The sequence below is a fragment of the Panthera tigris genome, chromosome B2, assembly GCF_018350195.1.
Source record: "Panthera tigris isolate Pti1 chromosome B2, P.tigris_Pti1_mat1.1, whole genome shotgun sequence".
Taxonomy (NCBI): domain Eukaryota; kingdom Metazoa; phylum Chordata; class Mammalia; order Carnivora; family Felidae; genus Panthera; species Panthera tigris.
This window is the reverse complement of record NC_056664.1, coordinates 104,797,764-104,820,239: the sequence shown is the minus strand read 5'-3', so window position 1 is coordinate 104,820,239 and position 22,476 is coordinate 104,797,764. Positions and strand designations below refer to the sequence as shown.

At 38.2% G+C, this 22,476-nt stretch overlaps 1 protein-coding gene across 3 annotated transcripts; it reads left to right on the top strand.

The window, feature by feature from the left end:
• The first annotated feature begins 871 nt into the window (after window positions 1-871).
• On the top strand, window positions 872-22,212 carry GPRC6A (G protein-coupled receptor class C group 6 member A). Of its 3 annotated transcripts, none has more exons than XM_007078690.3 (6): window positions 872-1,065; window positions 4,722-5,025; window positions 7,336-7,647; window positions 15,338-15,550; window positions 18,447-18,570; window positions 21,098-22,212. In XM_007078690.3, the coding sequence occupies exons 1-6, from the start codon at window positions 872-874 to the stop codon at window positions 22,210-22,212; spliced, it is 2,262 nt and encodes a 753-aa protein (XP_007078752.1). The 3 variants fall into 3 exon arrangements, with proteins under 3 accessions (XP_007078752.1, XP_007078750.1, XP_007078751.1); XM_007078688.3 differs by having other exon boundaries at window positions 7,336-8,172; XM_007078689.3 differs by lacking the exon at window positions 15,338-15,550 and having other exon boundaries at window positions 7,336-8,172.
• The last annotated feature ends 264 nt before the right edge of the window (window positions 22,213-22,476 follow it).

Below are 22,476 nucleotides of genomic sequence, written 5' to 3'. Positions count from 1 at the left end.
ATGATCTATAACAGACCTTTCTTGTTCAAAGCCGAACACTGTATCAGGTAAGTTATATCTCAATTTTAGGGTTTTTTAAAATTTTTTAATGTTTATTTATTTTTGAGAGAGAGAGAGACAGTGTGAGCTAAGGAGGGGCAGAAAGAGAGGGAGACACAGGATCCGAAGCAGGCTCCAGGCTCTGATATGTCAGCACAGAGCCTGGGCGGGGCTTGAACTCACGAGCCATGAGATCATGGCCTGAGAGGAAGTTGGGACACTTAACCGACTGAGCCACCTAGGCACCCCAATTTTAGTTTTGACCATTACCACCAAAACTATTTCCAACACATGTAAACTGGAAGTGCTAAATACCTAAAACTAACTGAATTTCATTTTTTAAAAATAGAGATTTTCTGGAAAAATAAACAGTTTATAAACTACACTGAAGCTTTTGTGCCTTGAATGTGATACCTTTGGAAATGTAAAACTGTCCATTCCTGAAGGGGGAACACTTTCCCTTACTGCTGCCTCTTGAAGATTCTATATTCTACTTCAAAAGAAATGCCAACATGATCCAAAGCCCTTGACATATCAGTGAAGCAAGAGTGCTATCCCAGCAAGGACCTGTGTTTCTAATTCTGTAATGTTTTTCCTAGCGTTGCTGCTAGCATACATCTCCAACAATGGAGTGTTAGAGTCCGATATGTTCCTCTTGGTGAAGAATCGTTTTGACTATCATCAAGCATCTGAAAACTGAATGTTTCCAGCCTTTGACACTGCCCTATACCTTACATGATGTTTACAGGTGAAATAGGAACCATGTTGTTGGCACTCTGTGAGCTTAATGATTCCTAAGAACTCACATGAACTGAACAAATGAGAGAGAAGCATGGCACTGTTGATTATACCGATTACCTGTTTTGTGATTCCTCTTGCTACTTCCCAGACTTGCCAGACCCCTGACGACTTCGTGGCTGCCATTTCTCCAGGGCATGTCATAATTGGAGGTTTATTTGCCATTCATGAAAAAATGCTGTCCTCAGAAGACTATCCCAGACGACCAGAAATCCAGAAGTGTGTTGGGTGAGTAAAGCCTCAGAGAACACATTTAAATTTCAAGATTACACTATGAGATTAAGGCATGTAAACATTTACTTGTATTAACATTTAAATTATTTTAATAAAATGTACACTAATATATTTTTAAGTTACATATAGTCATGCGATCCTTCCTTAAAAGAGAAATATATCAGCACTATATGTATAGTCGACCTCCAAGTGCAGAGGCAATGAATGCTTTCCACTAATGTATCTATTTGGATTTTGCCTTAAAAAACTCCCTGAAGTCACTTGAGAAAACCATCTGGAGACACTGTAGCCTGTCCACTGCAAGCATACAGAGCACATTTATATTTATATTATTATAAATAATGTTTATAAGCATATTATAAACATACTATAAATATATGTATGTTTATTATATATTAGTATTATATTATATGATTATATAATATTAATATTATAATGTAATATAATTGTATATTAACATTATATTATATAATTATATAATATAAAATATATTAAAATTAATATATATTAATTTACATTACATTATTTCTATTATGTATTACCTATGTTTATATCATCTACAATATGCATTTTGTTTTAAACATAGATCTATTGTTTATTTAGTTCTTTGTTTAAAATAGGCGACATTTAAAATCTCTCTACACCAGCATTTTTGTCAGTGCTGCATTCATTTCATTCTTGAAATAATCTAATTCTCTTATGATAAATTAGGATCCTACTTCAACTTAGTGTTCCTTCTTCTTTGATGAACACTCGGCTGAAAGCTTGGCTATAAAAAAGACATGTGGCACCGTGTACTAGGGAAAAGTAAAGCTGGGCAGAGGATGTTACAAATGGATTTTCTTTAAGGACAGCAGGATATTTGAATTCTAACTTCAGTCTGGGGACAAACTCATTTTGTAGACTTGGGCAAATGACTTAAATTCTTTGAGTCACAGTTTCCAATTTTCTCTTTTGTAAAATAAGTTCCCGGATAACTTCTAGGGACATGGGCAGCATCAGCTTCTGTTGTTATGGCAATCTGATCAACATGCTTTTTTCCAACTCTGAAATCTTACTTCTATCTTGATGTTCTTGTATGTAAATTTAACCTCCTTTCCCACTCCCCCCCCCTTTTTTCTTTCTTTATCAGAACATATTTACCAAGTGCTCTAAGAATGCTGTCAGATAAAATGTGGTCCCACATCACACTAAGATTCCTTCCTGGCATTCTCCCTAGAAGTTGGGCACTTTGAGCTACTGTTTTCTTAAATGTTGATTATCAGGAATACCAGTGAACACCTCAAAATAATTAATGAAGATTCTCAGAGCACTAAATCGGTACTCAAAAAATGACTGCAGACCTGCAATTATAGGCTAACAATTAAGGATAAAAAATACTAAAAAAATCATTGATCTAATAAGAAAATATATTCTAAAAAAATTACTGAATCGAATATCTTTTCACCTTATTGACAATCCCTGAAAGAAACAGTATTCATTTAGCATGAAACAGCTCTATACATATATATTTTTTAAAATATTTATTTATTTATTTATTTTGGGGGGGAGGGGGGTTGTGGGGAGCAGAGAGAGAGGGAAACAGAGAACCCCAAGCAGGCTCCACACTGTCAGAGCAGATACTGACAAGGGCTCGATCTCATGAACTGTGAGATCATGACCAGAGTTGAAATCAGTAGTTAGACGTTTAACCAACTGAGCCACCTAGGTGCTCCAAACAGCTATATATTAAGTGCCTACATTAATGAGGCCCTATTCTAGGTGTTGGGATACTGAAGTGAATACACCAAAGAAGTTTAGACTTTCATGGAGCTAGCATGTGGGGACCCTGCAATCTTATACATATTGTCATACGATTCATTATTTTTGTTACAATTCATTATTTTACCTTTTCTCTCTTTTTTGCTTCTTTTTTCAAATTAAAACCTTAATGCTGATTTGCCACACTTTGCTTTTAGATAGTCTACAATGACAAATAGTATCATTCAAATACTTTATCGTAACTCAGTGAATTAAAAGAAAAGTTAAAAATATCAAAACCCTGAACAATAATATTGTCCTCTATGAATGGATAAAGAAGACATGGTATATAAACATGTATATATACATATATGTGGAATATTTTTCATCTATAAAAAAGGAATAAAATCTTGCCATTTGCAACAGCATGGATGAGTCTAGGGACTATAATGCTAAGCGAAGTATATCAGAGAAAGACAAATACTGTAGGATTTCATTCATTTAAGAAACAAAACAAACAAGGGATGCCTGTGTGTCTCAGTCGGTTAAGCATTTGACTCTTGGTAATGGCTCAAGTCATGATCTTCTAGTGGTGAAATTGAGCCCCCTGTCCAGCTCCATGCTGACGGTAGAGCCTGCTTGGGATTCTCTTTCTCCCTCACTCTCTGCCCCTCCCCTGCTCATGTGAGAGCACATTCTCTCTCTCAAAATAAATAAGTACACTTAAAAAAAAGGAAACAAAACAAATGAACCAAAGAAAAATAGAGACAGACCAAAATATAGACTCAACTGTAGAGAACAAACTAATGGCTATCAGAGGGAAGGTGGGTTGGGAGACAGTTGAATAAGTTGAAAGAATTAAGTGTACACTTATCTTTTTTTGAGAGAGAGAGAGAGAGAGAGAGAGAGAGAGAGAGAGAAAGTGTGTGTAAGAGTAGGGGACGGGCAGAGAGAGAGGGAGAGAGAGAATCCCAAGCAGGCTCCACACGGTCAGTGCAGAGTCCTACATGGGGCTTGATCCCATGAACCGTGAGATCATGACCTGAGATGAGATCAAGAGTCTGACTCTTAACAAACTGAGCCACGCAAGTGCCCCAAGAGTACATTTATTTTGATGAGCTGACTAATGTATAGGATTGTTGAATCACTACATTGTATACCTGAAATTAATATAACACTGTATGTTAACTATACTGGGATTAAAATAAAATAATAATAATAATATTCTCCTTTAATTATTAAAAAATTGAATCTTTACTATATATTGGATACTGTTTGTAACCTTTTGTATATAGTGGTGGATGACATAAACTTAACAGCAAAGCAGTAATCAAGCAACTCAGTCCTCTGAAGTAATCGCAAATCAAGAAGTCAACTGGGAAAATCCACTGAAAGAGTAAACAGCTATATTTCAGAACTTAAATAGTGCATTTATCTAGGAGAAAGCTATTCAGCTTATACAGTCTATTTTATTTTATATATAATTCTGAAGGTCTTATTAAACTGGTTTCCAATCACAACAGATTATATTAAAAAAAAGACAGTGGGCTAGTGAGTCTAAAGAGCAGATACTTGGACGGTGATAAAATGGTGACATCTAACTACAAAAAGGAGCAAAAATCAGACATATCTCCATACTGCAGAATACTAAACTGAGTATTCAAATGATCCCCAAATTAATCAGAAACAAGTTAAATTCTATTCCACAGACTCCATTTGAGAAACTATATACCATTTAGAAAAGTTTCCATCAAGAACTCTTTTAAAATAAAATTTAGGCCCTTTAAGAATTGAGCCTCGCTGATCCAGAAATTGTCTATTATAAGGCAGAGATGTGAATCAAATGAGTTACCATCATGTCTAGAGAAGAATTCTATTCTGATTGCTTTAAAAAGTTTGTTTCTCAACAGGTTTGAAATATCAATTTTTCTTCAAACTCTTGCCATGATTCACAGCATTGAGATGATCAATAATTCAACACTATTATCTGGAATCAAACTGGGGTATGAAATCTATGACACTTGTACAGAAGTCACAGTGGCAATGGCAGCTGCTCTGAGGTTTCTTTCTAAGTTCAACAGCTCCGGAGAAATCATGGAGTTTAAATGTGACTATTCCAGCTACATGCCAAGGGTTAAGGCTGTCATAGGTGCTGGCTACTCAGAAATAACCATGGCTGTCTCCAGGATGTTGAATTTACAGCTTATGCCACAGGTGGGTTTTGTTTTATCCTTGGTTGGTTTTGATCATATTCCTTATTATGAGGGGATCAGGGTAACCCAGGAAACTAGCTGGGGAGTTGATCTTACTTTAACCTTCTCTTTCTTCAGTTAAAGAAAGGTATGTGCCCTATTATGGAGAGTATAGTGGATAGAGCACTAAGGGACTATAGTCGCCCCTCCACCTGCCAAGTGTAGTTTCTGATAGTTTACAGTGAGATTCGGATAAGATGGAAATCTCTGAGGGCCTCAGCTGCCTTGTTTCTGAAATAACACCAGTTGGGTGCTATGAGGAGACTGAGAAGTAAACGGACATGGAGGTCAGGGAAGACTTCCTGAAACTTGAATGAGAAAGGACAGCCAAGGGAAGACAAGGAGGGCAGGACAATATCTATGCTGGGAAAGCAGTAAGTCCAAAGTTGAAATGTCCAAAGAATAACAAAAGATCAGTATAGCTAGATCAGTTGTATAGAAAGGAGTGCAGTAAGAAGTGCATTTGCAGAGATGAGCAAGGGCTGGTCATTCAGCACCTTGTAAGCTGTAGTAGGATTTGCATTTTCTTCTGAGTATGGTGGGAAGCTTTTAGCAGAGACTATGGAACTATATATCTCCTTGTAATGCAAGCCAATAAATAATCAAGAAGTAAGCAAAAAGCCCTCTGAAAGCCCTTCACCAAGGTCTTGCATATTACTCAGCGTCAAGCAAGTCGCCTTGGCTTTCACTCTCAACACATTGCTCTGTAACTCACTAGGTCACTGCTTTCTAGGCTCAAGGAAGATTAGAAGCCAACAGTTAGAAAGCAAAAATAATTACAATCAGATTATCAGGAAATGGCCATCTGATAGAAGTGAACAGATAGAAAAATATAAATCATATATTAAATGTGCATAAGAATTTAAAATATATAACTTTCTGGAGTTAGAGTAAATAAGATCTTGTATCCATGAAAGACTCTGAGAGTTCCATTATATAGCCTAGTAAAGTTGATTAAGAAAAATTTATATCCATAATGAAAAAAACCCCAGAATTATTCCCCTAAATATCTCAGAGATAAGGCTTTGGCTCAAATTGTCTAGACTATGTATAATGCTATGAGAAAAGTACATTATTTTTAACAATGATTATTTCATATAAAAAGGTAATTTCCATGACAGACAACACAAAAGGAAACGGGGCTCACTGCAGGGGACACTGATTTTACAGAAACCCAGGTCTCAAAATACAGATGAGCACAGCAATGCCAGGTACAAAATGGAGGCCAGCATAGCAATGTCAGGAAACTAAAGTTTAGTTACTGTCCACTGTGTGCTAATAACCATTTCAATTTTCTCCTTTAATCTTCACAAGAATCCTATCATTTCACATGTAAAGAAATATTAACTAACTTCCCCAAATTTATTGAAGTCAGAATTCTGACAGTTTGTCTGACTCTAAAGTCTACTGACTTTCCACCATACCAGGTGGCTGCTATAAGTAATAGAAAAAAAAAAAGACTCAGCAAGTGACACAGTGCATTTGCAGCTGTGGAAGGTAGTAATTCTCCCTAGAATAAAATCACCAGAACTGTAAATCAAGCAAAACTCTGTACACATTAGGTAGGTATCTCAAAATGCTATTTGAGTAGACCAGAGGTCAGAAAACTATAGCATGTAGATCAAATGTGGCTCTTGAGCTATCAAGAAGGGTGTTTACAATTTTTTGAAAGGTTGTAACAAAAAAAGATATGACAGAGACCATATGTGATCAACGAAGCTTAAAATACTTTATACCTGGTCCTTTGCAGAAAAAAGTGTGCTGGCCCTTAGACTAGATGATTATTTGGCTGGTTGACTTATTTCACCTAGAATAAAAATCACCGAAGTTGTCAATTAGACAAAATGTTGAACATACCGGGTGTCCTAAAAATGCATTCTGTTTATTTGACTAGCTGCATTTTTCCTATATTTATCTCTAAGTATTTAAATAATATCCACTATTGGCCTTGGCCCGAGATATAAGATAGATATAGATGGATATAGAAGTGTAGATGGAAGCATAAGATAGAGCCTGAACCTTCAGAGAGCTTGTACTATACACAATAGAAATGACTGAAGAGCGATGACTCTCAAGAGTTGGCACACAATTACTAAATGTCATGATTTACACTGTTTCTAAAGCAGAAGTTCATTGAAGGGGAAGAATATAAAAGACCAGAGAATTTAGGAAAAGATTACAGAAATTCACAGAAATGAGAGGGGAACACCCAGTATGAACATCCAGCTGGAGTTCATCAGCACCATAACTAAAAGATTCTGTCAATTTCCAGGTGAGTTATGAATCAACTGCAGAAATCCTAAGTGACAAAATTCGCTTTCCTTCATTTTTACGGACTGTGCCCAGTGACTTCTATCAAACTAAAGCAATGGCCCACCTGATTGAGAAGTCTGGATGGAACTGGATTGGCATCATAGCCACAGATGATGACTATGGACAAATGGCCCTCAACACTTTTGCAGTTCAGACCACAGCAAATAATGTGTGCATAGCTTTCAAAGAAGTTCTCCCAGCCTTCCTCTCAGATAATACCATCGAAGTCAGGATCAATGAGACACTTGAGAAAATCATAGCAGAAGCCCAGGTTAATGTCATTGTGGTATTCCTGAGGCAATTCCATGTTTTCAATCTCTTCAGTAAAGCTCTAGAAAGGAATATAAATAAGATATGGATTGCCAGTGACAACTGGTCAACGGCCACCAAGATTACAACCATTCCTAATGTTAAAAGGATTGGCAAAGTTGTAGGGTTTACCTTTAGAAGAGGGAATATGTCTTCCTTCCATTCCTTTCTTCAAAATCTGCATATATTTCCCAGTGATAATAACAAGGTCTTAAATGAATATGCCACACTCTTGTCTGCTTGTGCATATGTCAAGGACAGTGATTTGAGTCAGTGCATTTCCAACCATTCTCAGGGGACTTTGGCCTACAAGGTTGACAAGGATATAGAAAGGAACTTCTCCCTGAGAAATGATTTCCTGTGGGATTATACTGAGCCAGGCCTTGTTCACAGTATCCAGCTTGCAGTACTTGCTCTTGGTTATGCCATTCGGGATCTCTGCCAAGCTCGCGACTGTCAGAACCCCAACGCCTTTCAACCATGGGAGGTACTAACTCATACATTCAAGAAAATTCCCCTACCATCCTTCCTTTCCTTGCTTTAATTTTCAAGTATTTATATTAACTGTCTTAATCGTATTCCTTTTGAAGGTAGATACATTAAGTGTTCAAATAACATGCATTTCTCTCATTAGCTCTTTGTTCTTGAGGATAATAGAGTTGTTATTTTACCTTTACTACTCTGACCCACTAAAGTAGTGCTCTTTTATTTTCCAAGAAGATCCAGTTGGTAGTATTATTTTTTGTGAGTATATGGATTTGTATCTGATCTTGTAGTTTTTCAGTGCTTCATATGAATTATCTCTTTTAGTGTTCTTGACAAACATAAGACCAGGTATGTTTAACGGTCATTTTTATCATCACTAAATATTATCAGTCGAAAAACTAAAGCTAGAAGCACTAGAAATATTACTCTTGTCTGGATCTTCTGCCTCCATGCCCTCTGTTTTCCATAGGATTTTGTTGGTTTATAGTTGGTTTTTGTTGGTTTAAAGCCTCCAGTTATGACTTTTACTTAGAACAGCCTCCTTAGGACTCCAGTCTTTTCAAATGAACATTGTTAGATAAATCATAACAATTCCTATGATATCTCCGGTTGAAATGAACCACTAATTGTCGGTAAAAGGCGTCTTTTCATTTCTTCTCTTTGATTAGTTTGTAGAAACTCAAATTAAAGCTTAATGTAGCTCTTTTTAGTAAAAATTTTCCATTGTGTTTTTTAAATGCTGATAAACAAGACATTTGAAAGCAAATTGTTGCCTTATATGATGATAAATTTTACTCATTAAAAACAGATTTCTCAATACTATGTACTCAAAGCCAAACTTGTCTGTTTTGGTGCAGAATCATGTCCCAAAAATGTATTTATTATAAATGTGTAAGGGAAAAGAAGGTGAAAGGAAGTAAGACTCAAGTGTTACCATATACGTGAGTATGCAGGGCAGACTATTTCTACTTTTGTCATTTTTACTTTTAATAGTCCCAAACACAAGCTCCAAGGTCTAAGGTCATCCGCTTACATTTAGGTGGATCATGTGATGGTATAGGGTATTTTAAATTTCTCATTTTAAAACTAGTTTTGATCTTGTAAATGCAAGGCAAAAAAACTAATAAGGAGGTAAGACTAGAGATTAGGATTTTTGTTTTGTTTTGGCCTTTTTGTTTTTAATTTTTTTTAACGTTTATTTTTGAGTCAGAGAGAGACAGAGCATGAATGGGGGGAGGGTCAGAGAGCGAGGGAGACACAGAATCAGAAGCAGGCTCCAGGTTCTGAGCTGTCAGCACAGAGCCTGACGCGGGGCTCGAACTCACGAACTGCGAGATCACGACCTGAGCCAAAGTCAGACGCTTAACCGACTGAGCCACCCAGGCGCCCTGAGATTACGATTTTTTAAGTTAAAACTATCTAAAAAAAAATTATATATATATATATATATATATATATATATATATATATATATATGGGAATCTCATATCATATATATATATATATATAGACATATATATATATATGTCTAGCTATTTTAAGATGTCTGTTTGAAAGCATACTCTTTGTAATATAAAACTTAAATCAGGGATTGATAAAAACTACAAATGAAGTTGACCACAATAATGAAACCACTACATGAAATTTTAAGAATGAGAGGTTGAGAAAGAGTAATAGAAATTAGACAATCCTAGAGGCAGGATAAAGGGGAGGAGACATAAGGAGCCTCTAAGGAAGGATAGATAAAAATAGCAAGGACTATTTATCCACTAAAGATCTGGGAAAGTATTTTAAATCAGGAATGAATCTCAAACATTCTGAGGAAAAGACTTGGGAAAGTATAATCTAAGCAGAGTCTTCTAAAATGTTTTGTTTAAACAGTAGGAGCCTGGGGTTATTCTTTATTCCCTCTGGGAGCCTGGTTACCTAGAAACCAAACAGGAAATAGACTGGAAAGGAAGAACATGTGAGTGACTTGCTCTTTTGATCACAACGTGAGTGAACCACATCTGTGCCAGATTCAGTAGGACAAACAATGCAAATAATTTTTATGAAGAAATCTCCATAGACTTCAAATTTAAAAGATCAGCAATATCTAGGGTCACTAATCAAAGACACATTCCTAAAGATTATTTTGTCCCCTGGTAAGATTCACTAATATCTAAATATTACTTTCTAGATAATTTTATATTCAAATAACTTTAAAGGAGTTTTTCCCAATATTTGGGGATAGTTCTTACTTTGGCTCCACATTTGGAGACACCTATGAGAAGTATTCTGGAAAAGCACAGTCAGGATTGTTTTACTTCAATACAGTTTTGATGTTTCTCAGATGTGCATGAGGATACCACCTCCTTGTTGTAAACAGTGATTTTGGTTTTTTGTTTGTTTGTTTTCCTTTACTTATGATGATATAGAAAGTAGTAAGTGATGCATGTGAGATGACAGACTTATAGTCAAACTTCCCACGTGTACATATATTTAGCAAACATTTATTGGACGTCTCAATGCTCCAGTCCAACGTTGAGTGTTGAAAATATTAGGGAAAACAAGACAATTCTCTTCCTGAAGGAGTCATCTGTCCACTGGTGTGTACAACCAACCAATTAAGGAGTTGATTACAATGCAGAATGATGCATTACTATGTTTCATAGGGGCACAAAATGGCAGCGAAGCACTTAACTGAGGCAACCAATCCAGTATTAGCAATTCAGAAAACATTCTCCAAAGACCATACATCTCTGGAGAATATGATGGATGGGTAGGAGTTAGGACACAAATACTCCAGCAAGATCTGAGAAGGGAAGGTAAGTATGGCATCTTCAGGGGTAAGTAAATAGTGTCACAGAATTGGAGTTTCTTGTGGAAACTACAGGTGAATGAAAGTAGAGGAAGGATCCAACATCAGGGTCTAATGAATCAGAGCATCTCAAATTTTGATTTGCAGTTGAATGGCCTGGGAATCTCATATCACGTATCTGCTAATTCTGTGGGGGGATACCTGAGAGTCTGCACTTCTAACAGTCTCTCAGGTGATGTTGATACTGCTAGTCCGGGGACCATCGTTTCAATAGAAAGGCTGCAAACTATGTTTAAAGGTTTGGACTTGATAGAGCAAAGCGAGCCAATTAAATCTATTTTGAGACAGGACAGTGTTCTGATCTGCTTTTCACTGCAGAAGTAGCATTTCATTTCCACTGTGGTGTGCACTGCTCAGAGGGACACAAGCCTAGAGGCAGAAGGATCAATTTGGTAATCCAGTCACGAAATAAGGATGGCTTATACTCCAGGTATAAGTACTACAAGCACTGTGTGTGACAGTGAGGATGGAGATGCATACATGGTTGTGTAAGAGGAAGAATGAAGAGCATCTGTAGATAGACTGGGTGTAAAAGATGCAAAGAGAAGCAAAGATGCTGCAAGTGATTCCACATTTGGACATTTGATGACTTTGTTGAGAAGGAAACATAAAAAAGAGGTTTGGTGGGGAGGAGAAGTATTAAGCATTCTCTTTTGGAGATGTTGAATTCGAAGAACTTATGAGACATTCAGGTGTAGCAACGGAAGAAATGTGTGCTGAGAAGAGAGTGATTTTGAAGTGATAAGGAAAATAATAACTAACAATTTTTGAGGGCGACTATACCAGGCATTGACATATATGATCTCTAACCTCTATAATATTCTGGTAGGTCCACAGGTTTGTGTTTCTTACACTCCATCTTTTTTTTAAATTTTTTTTAACGTTTATTCATTTTTGAGACAGAAAGAGACAGAGCATGAATGGGGGAAGGTCAGAGAGAGAGGGAGACTCAGAATCTGAAACAGGCTCCAGGCTCTGAGCTGTCAGCACAGAGCTCGACACAGGGCTCGAACTCACGAACTGCGAGATCGTGACCTGAGCCGAAGTCGGACGCTTAGCCGACTGAGCCACCCAGGCGCCCTTTTTTTTTTTAATTTTTCTTTAACTTTTTTTTTTATGTTTTTTTTAAATTTTTTTTTTTAACGTTTATTTATTTTTGAGACAGAGAGAGACAGAGCATGAACGGGGGAGGGGCAGAGAGAGAGGGAGACACAGAATCTGAAACAGGCTCCAGGCTCTGAGCTGTCAGCACAGAGCCCGACACGGGGCTCGAACTCACGGACCGCGAGATCATGACCTGAGCCGAAGTCGGACGCTCAACCGACTGAGCCACCCAGGCGCCCCTCTTACACTCCATCTTAAAGTGGCAAGAGGAAATGTTACCAGTGATGGAGACTTGTGGCAGTTTAGAGACGGAAGGGGCCTCCACAATGAGGGTCTGGCCCACAGTCCCCCACACAGTTAGCAGTGAGACTATCCCAGCCTTAGTCCAGGGTGCTTTCCGCTACGGTACAGAAAATTTCACAGAAGAAAAAGACATGGGTTGGGCACCAGACAGAAATGCAAGGCTGCTTCCTCTGCTCTCTCTAATTCACCCACCAGCACAGCTTTCTTAGGAAGATGTGGACACTGCACCAGTCAGGGAAATGGAAAACAGCATTACCAACAACAGCTTAGTTGGTGTGGCCCCCTGGCTTTGTGTTCTCAAAAACAGGTCATTGCCATACACAGGGTGAGTTATATAATCATGGAAACACAAATCTTACTGTTTAATGGTGTCAATTTATAGTGACTTTCAGAGTCTCCATGGAAAATAAATAAATAAGTGCTGGAAAAAGCCTTTAAGAGCTTAGTAACCAGAGCACTAATTTTCAAAACTTACCTTAATCCAGAGCAAACGTTGTGTTTTAATTAACAGGTAACAAATGCACTGTTTTGTTTGCCTCCACCCTCTCTCTTGTGAGAACAAGCATAGTTATGTTGGCTTAGGTACTTCATACACCGTTATCGCTATTTACAGAATGTATATGTGCCAGAAAACCTAATTAAGTGCAGGAAAAAACAAGTAGAAATTATAGTTCAAACTCAAAAGAGGAAAAGGATATGCTTCCTAAAGAACCGAGTTACTGGGGTTTATGTGTGTATTGCTTAAGGAGAGAACAGAAAAAAAAAATCAACACACAGGTGGAGGTGGAAACACTGACAGTGGGTCCTTACTTCCTCTTTTATTTTTGTTCCCTTCGTATTTTTTCTTCCAGGCAATTGCTAGAAAAAGCTTTTGTTGGTTAATTCCACCATGTTAAATCTGATATCCTGCTCCTTTAAGTCTATTTATTTTGAGACACAGAGAGAGTGGAGGAGGGGCAGAGAGAGAGGAAGAGAGAGAATCCTAAGCAGGCTCTGCACTGTCAGCTCAGAGCCCAGTACGGGGCTGGAACTCACAAACTGTGAGATCATGACCTGAGCCGAAACCAAGAGGCAGATGCTTAGTTGACTGAGCCACCCAGGTGCCCCTGATATCCTGTTTCTTTAAAGTAATACTATTTTACATTCATTAAGAGAACTAAGAAATCTGTGGAAACATATAATAAAATTAATACACATACTCAGATATTTTACTAACGTGACATTTGGTCACTGACCTGCCTATCGTGACTAATATATTTACCTTAAAATATAGCTTGATTTTCTTATAGTCTATTGACCAAAACAAAAATTGAAGGAAAGAAACATTCATAAAAGATGAACTGATAAGGAATAGAAGAATAATTCTATTCGAATAGAATAATTTCTGCCTCATTCCAGATTTTGCACTCAACAAGAGCCACATAACATCATAGACTTAGATGAGTAGGCCCAGTGTGTCCAGAAAGGGTATTTACTTAGCCGTGATTATATATCAAGTTAATGGCGGAGCAGTGTTTTTCTCTCTCCCAGAACAGCGATCTTCCTCTGCAGCACAATCTCAATACAGCTGCCTCATTTGTCAGTAAAACATTTCCTGTCCTAGCTGTTTTACATACAAGTTCTCATGTACGAACTCGGTAACAAGACAAGTAATTTTTCATTGCATTTCTTTCCTCTGAAATTAAAAAAAAAATCATTTTGTGAATTACATTGGAAAGGTCACTTTATACTCAATCACTGAAACAGATTTGAAAACCTCTGAAGATAATAATATCCGTACCTCCAACCAAATGAGTAACAAAGGATGTATTTAGAAGGCAGGTACTGGCAGTACCTTATACCCCAAGCTAAACCTCTCTGGTGGGAGATGTCCTGAGAACAGGGTGCTGTTGTCACTGGACTGTCCCATGTTTGTATGTCTGTCCCCTTAGCCTTCATTTTGCGGATGGTGAGCATAACACCTACTGGTTTGGATTACCCACTCAGGCTTGGCCAAGGATCCAACTGTGACTAGAAGGAAAGAATGAATTTTCCTGCCTCCGGTAGCTCCAGATGACATATCGATAACTGCTTTTGAGTCAGATGGAAAATACAATATGGAGGACTTGAATTAAAATATTGTTAGGTGCAATGGAAAGACCTGAAAGTCAAAATGTGTGTCCTCAGATTTAGTCCACTTACCCCTTTTCTGATGGTGCTCACCTAAGAAAGGAGGAAGATGATCTCTGTTCAGTTGTTTCATTGAGTTGTTATGGAGAAGAAGGATATCACACTTCTGAGAATTATCAAGTAATATATGAACGTCAGGTGACATAATTAATAGACTCAAAATATTTTTATTTATTTGCACAATGTCCTTATTAGCTAACTAATAGTGTTAACAGATATTAATATACCCTTTACTAATCTTAATCTGTCCCTAATACTGGGATAAACTCCTTATATGCTTAATTACATATAATCCTTACAATAACCCTATAAGGTATACAGATGGGGAACCTGGACCTAGAGAGAAATTGAAGTGTCAAGACCACATCACTAATGAGATATAGAACCTGTATTAGAGCCCAGGCAACTGCCCCAGAGGACCTATCCTGAAATTGTGCAACGTGAAAAAATGAAGATCCTCATATTCCAATTTTATAAGCTAGAGAAGCTACTCTCCATAAACATTAACTTGCTTTCTCAGATTCACAGAACAAGACTTTGGCAGAAATAAGGCTAGAATTGTCAAATTGTTGCCAGATAGTTAAGAACCTTCTCAACTAGTTACCATACTCACTGATCCAGAATGTCCTTTTTCTACTTTTAAGTGATATTCCATATAAGGCAGTGTTATAATTGGGATATAATGGATGCATATTTCTATTCATGTTTGTTTCTATTTTCTATTTTATAGTTACTTGATGCACTAAAAAATGTGACATTCACTGATGAAGGGAATTCATTTCATTTTGATGCTCATGGGGATATGAATACTGGATATGATGTTGTGCTCTGGAAGGACATTGATGGTCACCTGACTATCACCAAGATAGCACAATATGATCTGAAGAATGATGTCTTCGTCATCACAGACCAAGAAACAAAAAATGAGTTCAGAAATCTTAAGGTAATTTTGCGGTAGGCTGCTTATAGCATTCAAATCAAATTAGTACCTCAATTGCAAAAGTCCTTGACCCCACCAGGACCTCCAGTGATCCTACTGCCTGTTTACTGTCCCCATCTTCCCTCCTTAAATGCTATGGTCAACTTGTGTGTCACCCCTTGTACATGCTCTCTTTATCATACTCATTTGACTAGAGCATAATCCTGGTTAAACTCAACTCTTTGCCTAATCAGTAGAGCCCCCATGTAGCTGAACTTGAACTTGGCAAAACAAAAACAAAGCCAAAAGCACCTTGTTGACTGTTCTCACTTCAAAGTCATGATCTCTAACTTCCAGTGGGCCCTTAGTGCTGTTGGGCCATCAGACTATTACCTTACTTAGTCCATTACCTCACCTACCTTCCTAGATAGCTATTTCATAATTTTTATTCCCTTTTCTGATCCAACACATCTTCCCCATCTTCACTTTTAGGTGACTTTTCTTCCTATGTCACTAACAAAAGTGAAACACTCAAAAGAGAACAGCAGTGTTCCCCTGCCACCACATCTGTCTTCCATCCAGCACTATGGATGGGCTGTCTGCTCCTGGCCAAGGTCAGCTCCTCCCTTGATCTCTGGATCCCAACTCTTTACCACTTACTCTGTGATACTGCTCTGGCAATTCTCCACTCTCTCCCACATCCTCAAGTATTTTCTCTTCTCCATTATCTACATAGTGATATAAATATGCTGTTATTCCTTCCATGTTCCAAAAAAAGAACGAAACTCCACTGATCCTCCACTTCTCCTTCTATGTACTGCCCATTCCTCTATTTCTCTTGACATCAAAACTCCTTGAGAAATTTAAATACATTCACTGGCCCCAATTTCTCTCTTCCCATAATTCTTTTGAACTCTTTCCAATCCATCAAAATTCTTTCTATCTAGTTCACCAATGTTAACAAATCCAAAAATCATCTCACTAATTATTAGTAATTAATTATTCTCCTCTCTGTAAAATGCTCTTTATTGTTCCCACAACACCACAGTCCCTTGATTTTCTTCCTCTGTCTCTGGCCACTATTTCTTAGTCTCCTTTGCTGGCTCCTTATCATTCCAGCTGCCTATAAATATTGGCTTACCCAGAGCTCAGAACTGCTCCTTTCCTGGGTCTACACTTTGCCTTAGTGATCTCATCCAGGCTCATGATTTAAATAATGTCATTCATTAATAGAGAAGGCAGATGACTCCCAGCTTTTTATCTTCTGAAGTTCAATCCTCATAAATATACAACTGTGCAACTGACATCTCTACCTTGGAGTCTAATAGTCATCTTGACTGATTACCTCCAAAACTGAGCTTCCAAACCTACCCTCATCTCAATAAATGGCAATTTCCTTTTAGTTGTTCGTGGAAAAACCTGGTGGAATCCTTGTCATGCTTCATATCCAATCTAAGTTTCACTTTCAAAATGGGCCTAGAATCTTACCACCTTTTGTTCTCTACTCCACTGCTACTACTCCAGTCCAAGCTACAATCACCTGTCACCCAGAATAAGACAGTAGTCTTCTAACTGCTCTCTGTTTCCACTCTTACTCACTGTGGTCTATTCTTAAAGCAGCAGACAGAGTAATCCTATAAACTATAATACTCTACTCAAAACACTCCCATACATCCTGTTTCTTTTAGGGTAAAAGCCAATGTCTTTAAAAACCTTACATGACCTGCCACCAGGACCTACCTGACCTCATCTCCTACTACCTTCCCCTCCCCCTTGCCTCTTCTTCCAACCCCACAAGATTTCTTGCTCTTCCATATGTACCTTCCTTTCTCCTAGCTCAAGTCCAAAACATCAGATAATCCCAAATCTTTTGCTATCCCAAAGTTATTAATACCAGACTTTAGAATGTCTTTGCTGTATCTTATGATAAGGGAAGAGAATATTTCTCTTTTACCCCCCAATGATGTCCTGCCTACTGACAACCCAGATCAGGAATAACTGTGTTGAGAAGAAGAAAACCACCATTGTGGACTCAGGGGTACTGAATCTTGGCTACTTTTTCTTTCCCAGCCAGATCATTTTCATCTCCCAGAGAAAAGACCAGTTAGCTTAGTCATTGGATTGTGTTCCTGGCTCAGGAATAGCTATTAAGAGAATCTAGAGAAAGCTTCATTTACCCATTATGCTTTGGTATCTCAAAAGGTAAGACAGTAACAGATTTACTTCACAAGTTATGCGTGAGAAAGGGACTGTGAATGGAAAAAAAAAAGCATAGCTGAAGTACAAAGAATTATTAGTTAAATTGGAAACTGAGCGCTCGGTAAAATTGGAATGCTACATATGATTTACATTGTGACATGCCTAATTATAACCTAAAATATTATTTATATATCTAGGGTTACCTTTTTCACTAATACTTTAATAGCTTTAAGTTCAAAATTTCCACTCTTTTGTTTTTAAGCTTAGACTGGACAAAGTCCTTGGACAGCATGATTAATAACCTTCCTCTAAAGAATATAAAAGTGTCCATTAAGTTACTATTTTTCATATATAGTTGAACTCTTTATACAACACAAGACTGGAAATTTCCAGGCCATGACTTCCTTCTTTAGTTCCATCACTACACATTTGTTCGTCTGCTAGGGACTTTCTGAAAGAGCTAATTTCCCTTATTTGCTTTCAGAAGTTATTAATGTGACAAAAGTACTTCTTCCTAAGGCAGCTTCACTATCTGAAGTATCTTCTGCTTTTTAAACTTGTTCACATGCCTCCAGGTGACAAAACAATTCTATTGTGCTTTTTAAAAACAAGAGAGGGAGAGACCAAAATACTAGTTAGTAAATGTATCTTTAAATCAATCAAGGTTAGTTAGGAAAATAAATCTTTTAAAAATATATTTGAAACTTCTTTCACTTTGCAGCAAATTCAGTCTAAATGCTCCAAGGAGTGCAGTCCTGGGCAAATGAAGAAAACTACAAGAAGTCAACATATCTGCTGCTATGAATGTGTGAACTGTCCTGAAAATCACTACAGTAACCAGACAGGTAATTATAGTCACTACACCATGTACAGTGAATCACCAGAAACATTTCTCCTAGGCTGACTATTTTTTTTTTTACATGAATCCTATTTTGGCTTACATTTTCATTTAAAAAAAAAGGCATCTCATGCTCTTGCTAGATTAAATTCCAGTAAAATTTCATTTTATCTTGGAATTTGCTCTATTATATCAGCAGATGCACAACCAATACCTAATAGAGACATAAAAGTAACTTCACTTCCAAGGGAAGATGTCATCTGCTCAAGTAGACTTCCTCTCCTGCATCTTTCAAAACAACATGATTTCTCCACCAATCTTTGTCCGTGTATCCCCCACATGGACATGCTGGTCTTGTAACTGGGGCACAATAACTATAATTAAATAAGTGTTGAATTAGCTAAACTGAGCATGATAAAAACCCAGAGGTGTGCATACCCTGGAGATCTCATTATTCCTACCAAAAGGCAGCAAACAGTAAAGCCTAAAAAAAAAAAAAAGCCTTCTGTGAGACAAGGGGATAAACTATTAACAAAGATGAGCTGCTACTAACTGATTATTTGCCTAACCTGTCTTTAACAATTTCACAAGATCAGTGCAAAATATACAAAGTAAAGAACAAGGTCAGCAGCCTCAGGGTCTTAAAAGGAGCAATCAGCAGTTTCCCTGGAGTCAAATTTTGACTTCAAAATGCGTACTTTAAAAGCATCGTATTCCCTTGTTTATTGTTGCATCCCTACTCATCTATAAAAGTTGTGAACCTGAGAACTGGAGCAGCTCTCAGATGCTTACTCTTTTTTCTCACTGCCTCCGAGGGGAGAAGTATCGCAATATAAACGTTCCAATAGTCTTGTTCTGTGGCTATCTCACAAAAATGCCGCTTCTCCTAACCTGAGATGGGCTCTGCTGTGTAAACAATTAGGTAATTGTGGGGGAGAGAGATTTTCCAGGCAATGTCTACCAACTGTCTGCCGAGTGGGATAAATAAAAACGCTGGAAGAGTGTGTCGCATTTATTTCCCATAAAGACACACAAGAGTTTTCAAAATACAATTTGGGCTGTCTTTTGATAACCAAGGCAAGAGTAAGTGTTGAAGACTGCTTTTCCTTTGGAGGAAAAGCAAGGATTTAGGGTGATATGAAAAGACATCATCTCCTGTCTTTCTCTCTGTCTCCAGCACACAGCTCTCGTACGTAGACAAGGCCATTAAACGTTTGCCAAACAAGCAAAGAAAATGGCACACGGTAGCAGTGGCAGTTAGGGGAGGACAGAGAAGAACCGCTTTTGTAGGGAAACAGGGTTTGGAAAGAGGAAGAGGCTGGAGAGGTAATGAAGTTCATAAACAGAAACACAACCTGACTTTGAGGTTAACGAAGAAGGGAACGCAGGCCCTATATAAAAATGAATGGGCACTGTGGAGTGTTCTCAGATGGATGCCCAGGGAGCGCCTTTTGGCACTACGGGGGACCCCACCTTTAAGGGGTGAAAATGGAGAGCAAATGCAATCACACTCCCAGGGACTCCACTCTGATATCAACTCTTCCTTCTCTGCCATCAGAATAAGCCAAAATCAGTTTTAAGCTTATCACTGCACATGTGAGTTTACTGACATGTTTACTGACAAGTTTACTGACTTCCTAGAGAAAAAAAATAAACTTTAATTTTTCATCAACTGAAGTGGTTACAATCCTGTGTTATCTCACTTTTAGAGAGCTTTTAGGGTGACTCAGCCATATTTTCTCTGCTTTTAAAAGAACTGCAGCCTTATTTATGATAGCATTTCTCACTACATTTAGTGTCTACTATGTGTAACACTCCACACAAAGAAGTTTACATTTATTCTGGGCATTGAATGCAGCACCCCAGTGAGGCAGAGCCCTTTTTTTTTTTTTTTTTTTTTTTTTGCTTTTTTAAAGATTTGAAAATAGACTCAGAAAGTTCAATTCACATAGTCAAGATTAAGGGAATTATAAGTGATAGAGAAAGGGACTTGAGATACATTTGATTCCAAAGCCCTTCTTTTTTTTTCAGTTTATTAATTTATTTTTGAGAGGGGGAGGGGCAGAGGGAGAGAGAATCCCAAGCAGGCTGTGTGCTGTCAGCTCAGAGACTGGCGTGGGGCTTGATCTCATGAACCCTGAGATCATTATCTGAGCTGAAACCAAAGTTGGATGCTTAACCAACCGAGCCACCCAGGCACCCATATTTCAAAGCGCTTCTTAACAGAGTCCCTGAACTGCCACCTATAATAGCAAGTTCATAAGAGGCTGGCATCTATCTTGAGTATATGGATTCCCTTAAGACTCACAGCCCAGCTGGGCTTTTTGCTTTCTCTTCCCTCACCCTCACACTTTCTCTCAACTTCTTTTGGGTTCTGTGCATGCTTTATTTTAATAAGTAACCAATGTGACAATTATCTATATCCTTTTCTCGTCCGCACTATTACTAAGAAGGAGTCTCATTTGTAGCATCATTGTGGACAATCAATCACCTGGCTTAAATGTTTGCAATGTAACTGAATCTCTGTCTTTTAGATATGGATCACTGCCTTTTATGTAACAACGAAACTCAGTGGGCCCCTGTAAGGAGCACAGCATGCTTTGAAAAGGAAGTGGAGTATCTCAGTTGGAATGACTCCTTGGCCATACTGCTCCTGGCCCTCTCCCTACTAGGAATCATGTTTGTTCTGGCCATTGGCATAATATTTACAAGAAACCTGAACACGCCTGTTGTGAAATCGTCTGGGGGATTGCTGGTCTGCTATGTGATCCTTCTCTGTCATTTCCTCAACTTTGCCAGCACGGGCTTTTTCATTGGAGAACCACAAGACTTCACATGTAAAACCAGGCAGACGTTTTTTGGTGTGAGCTTCACTCTCTGCATCTCCTGCATTTTGGTGAAGTCCCTGAAAATTCTGCTAGCCTTCAGCTTCGACCCCAAGTTGCAGAACTTCCTGAAGTGCCTCTATAAACCGATCCCCATCATCTTCACTTGCACAGGTATCCAGGTTGCCATTTGCACAATCTGGCTGATCTTTGCAGCACCTGCTGTGGAAGAGAATGTCTCCTTGCCCAGAGTCATTATCCTGGAATGTGAGGAGGGATCCATCCTTGCATTTGGCATCATGCTGGGCTATATTGCCATCCTGGCCTTCATTTGCTTCGTATTTGCCTTCAAAGGCAGGAAACTACCTGAGAATTACAATGAGGCCAAATTCATAACATTTGGCATGCTCATTTATTTCATAGCTTGGATCACATTCGTCCCCGTCTATGCTACCACATTTGGTAAATATTTACCAGCTGTGGAGATTATCGTTATTTTAATATCGAACTATGGGATCCTGTGTTGCACATTCTTCCCCAAATGCTATGTTATTCTTTACAAGCAGGAGACTAACACAAAATCTGCCTTTCTCAAGATGATTTACAGTTACTCTTCCCACAGCGCAAGCAGCCTTGCCATGAGTCACGTTTCCCTGGACTCCTCTAGCAGCAACATCACAGCGACCAATCCCAGCTCCGGTGGCAGGCCTGCAGCCTGGCAGGAAAGCAGGGATATTCAGGCACAGGCATTTGCACACATACGCAGAGAAAACGCTGCAAGTATGTCTAAAACTTTGCCTCGAAAAAGAATGTCAAGTATATGAAGGAGTCCTTAAGAAATGGCATGTTCTGGAATAAAATGTCTCCAGGGTCTCTGTGTTTAAAATGTGCATTTGTTTCCCAACAAATATATTCTATGTGTTTCTTCACTGCCACCGTGTTCACCAATTTTTGGTTGAACACTCCCTCTGTCCAACCACTTCTTTAACAAAGAAAATAGTACCCTCAGCCTGGAAATGCCTTCATTCCTTATCACCTCCATCTGTCTCCATCTTTATCTCCTTCTTCTTAGACACATAGTTAAAGGT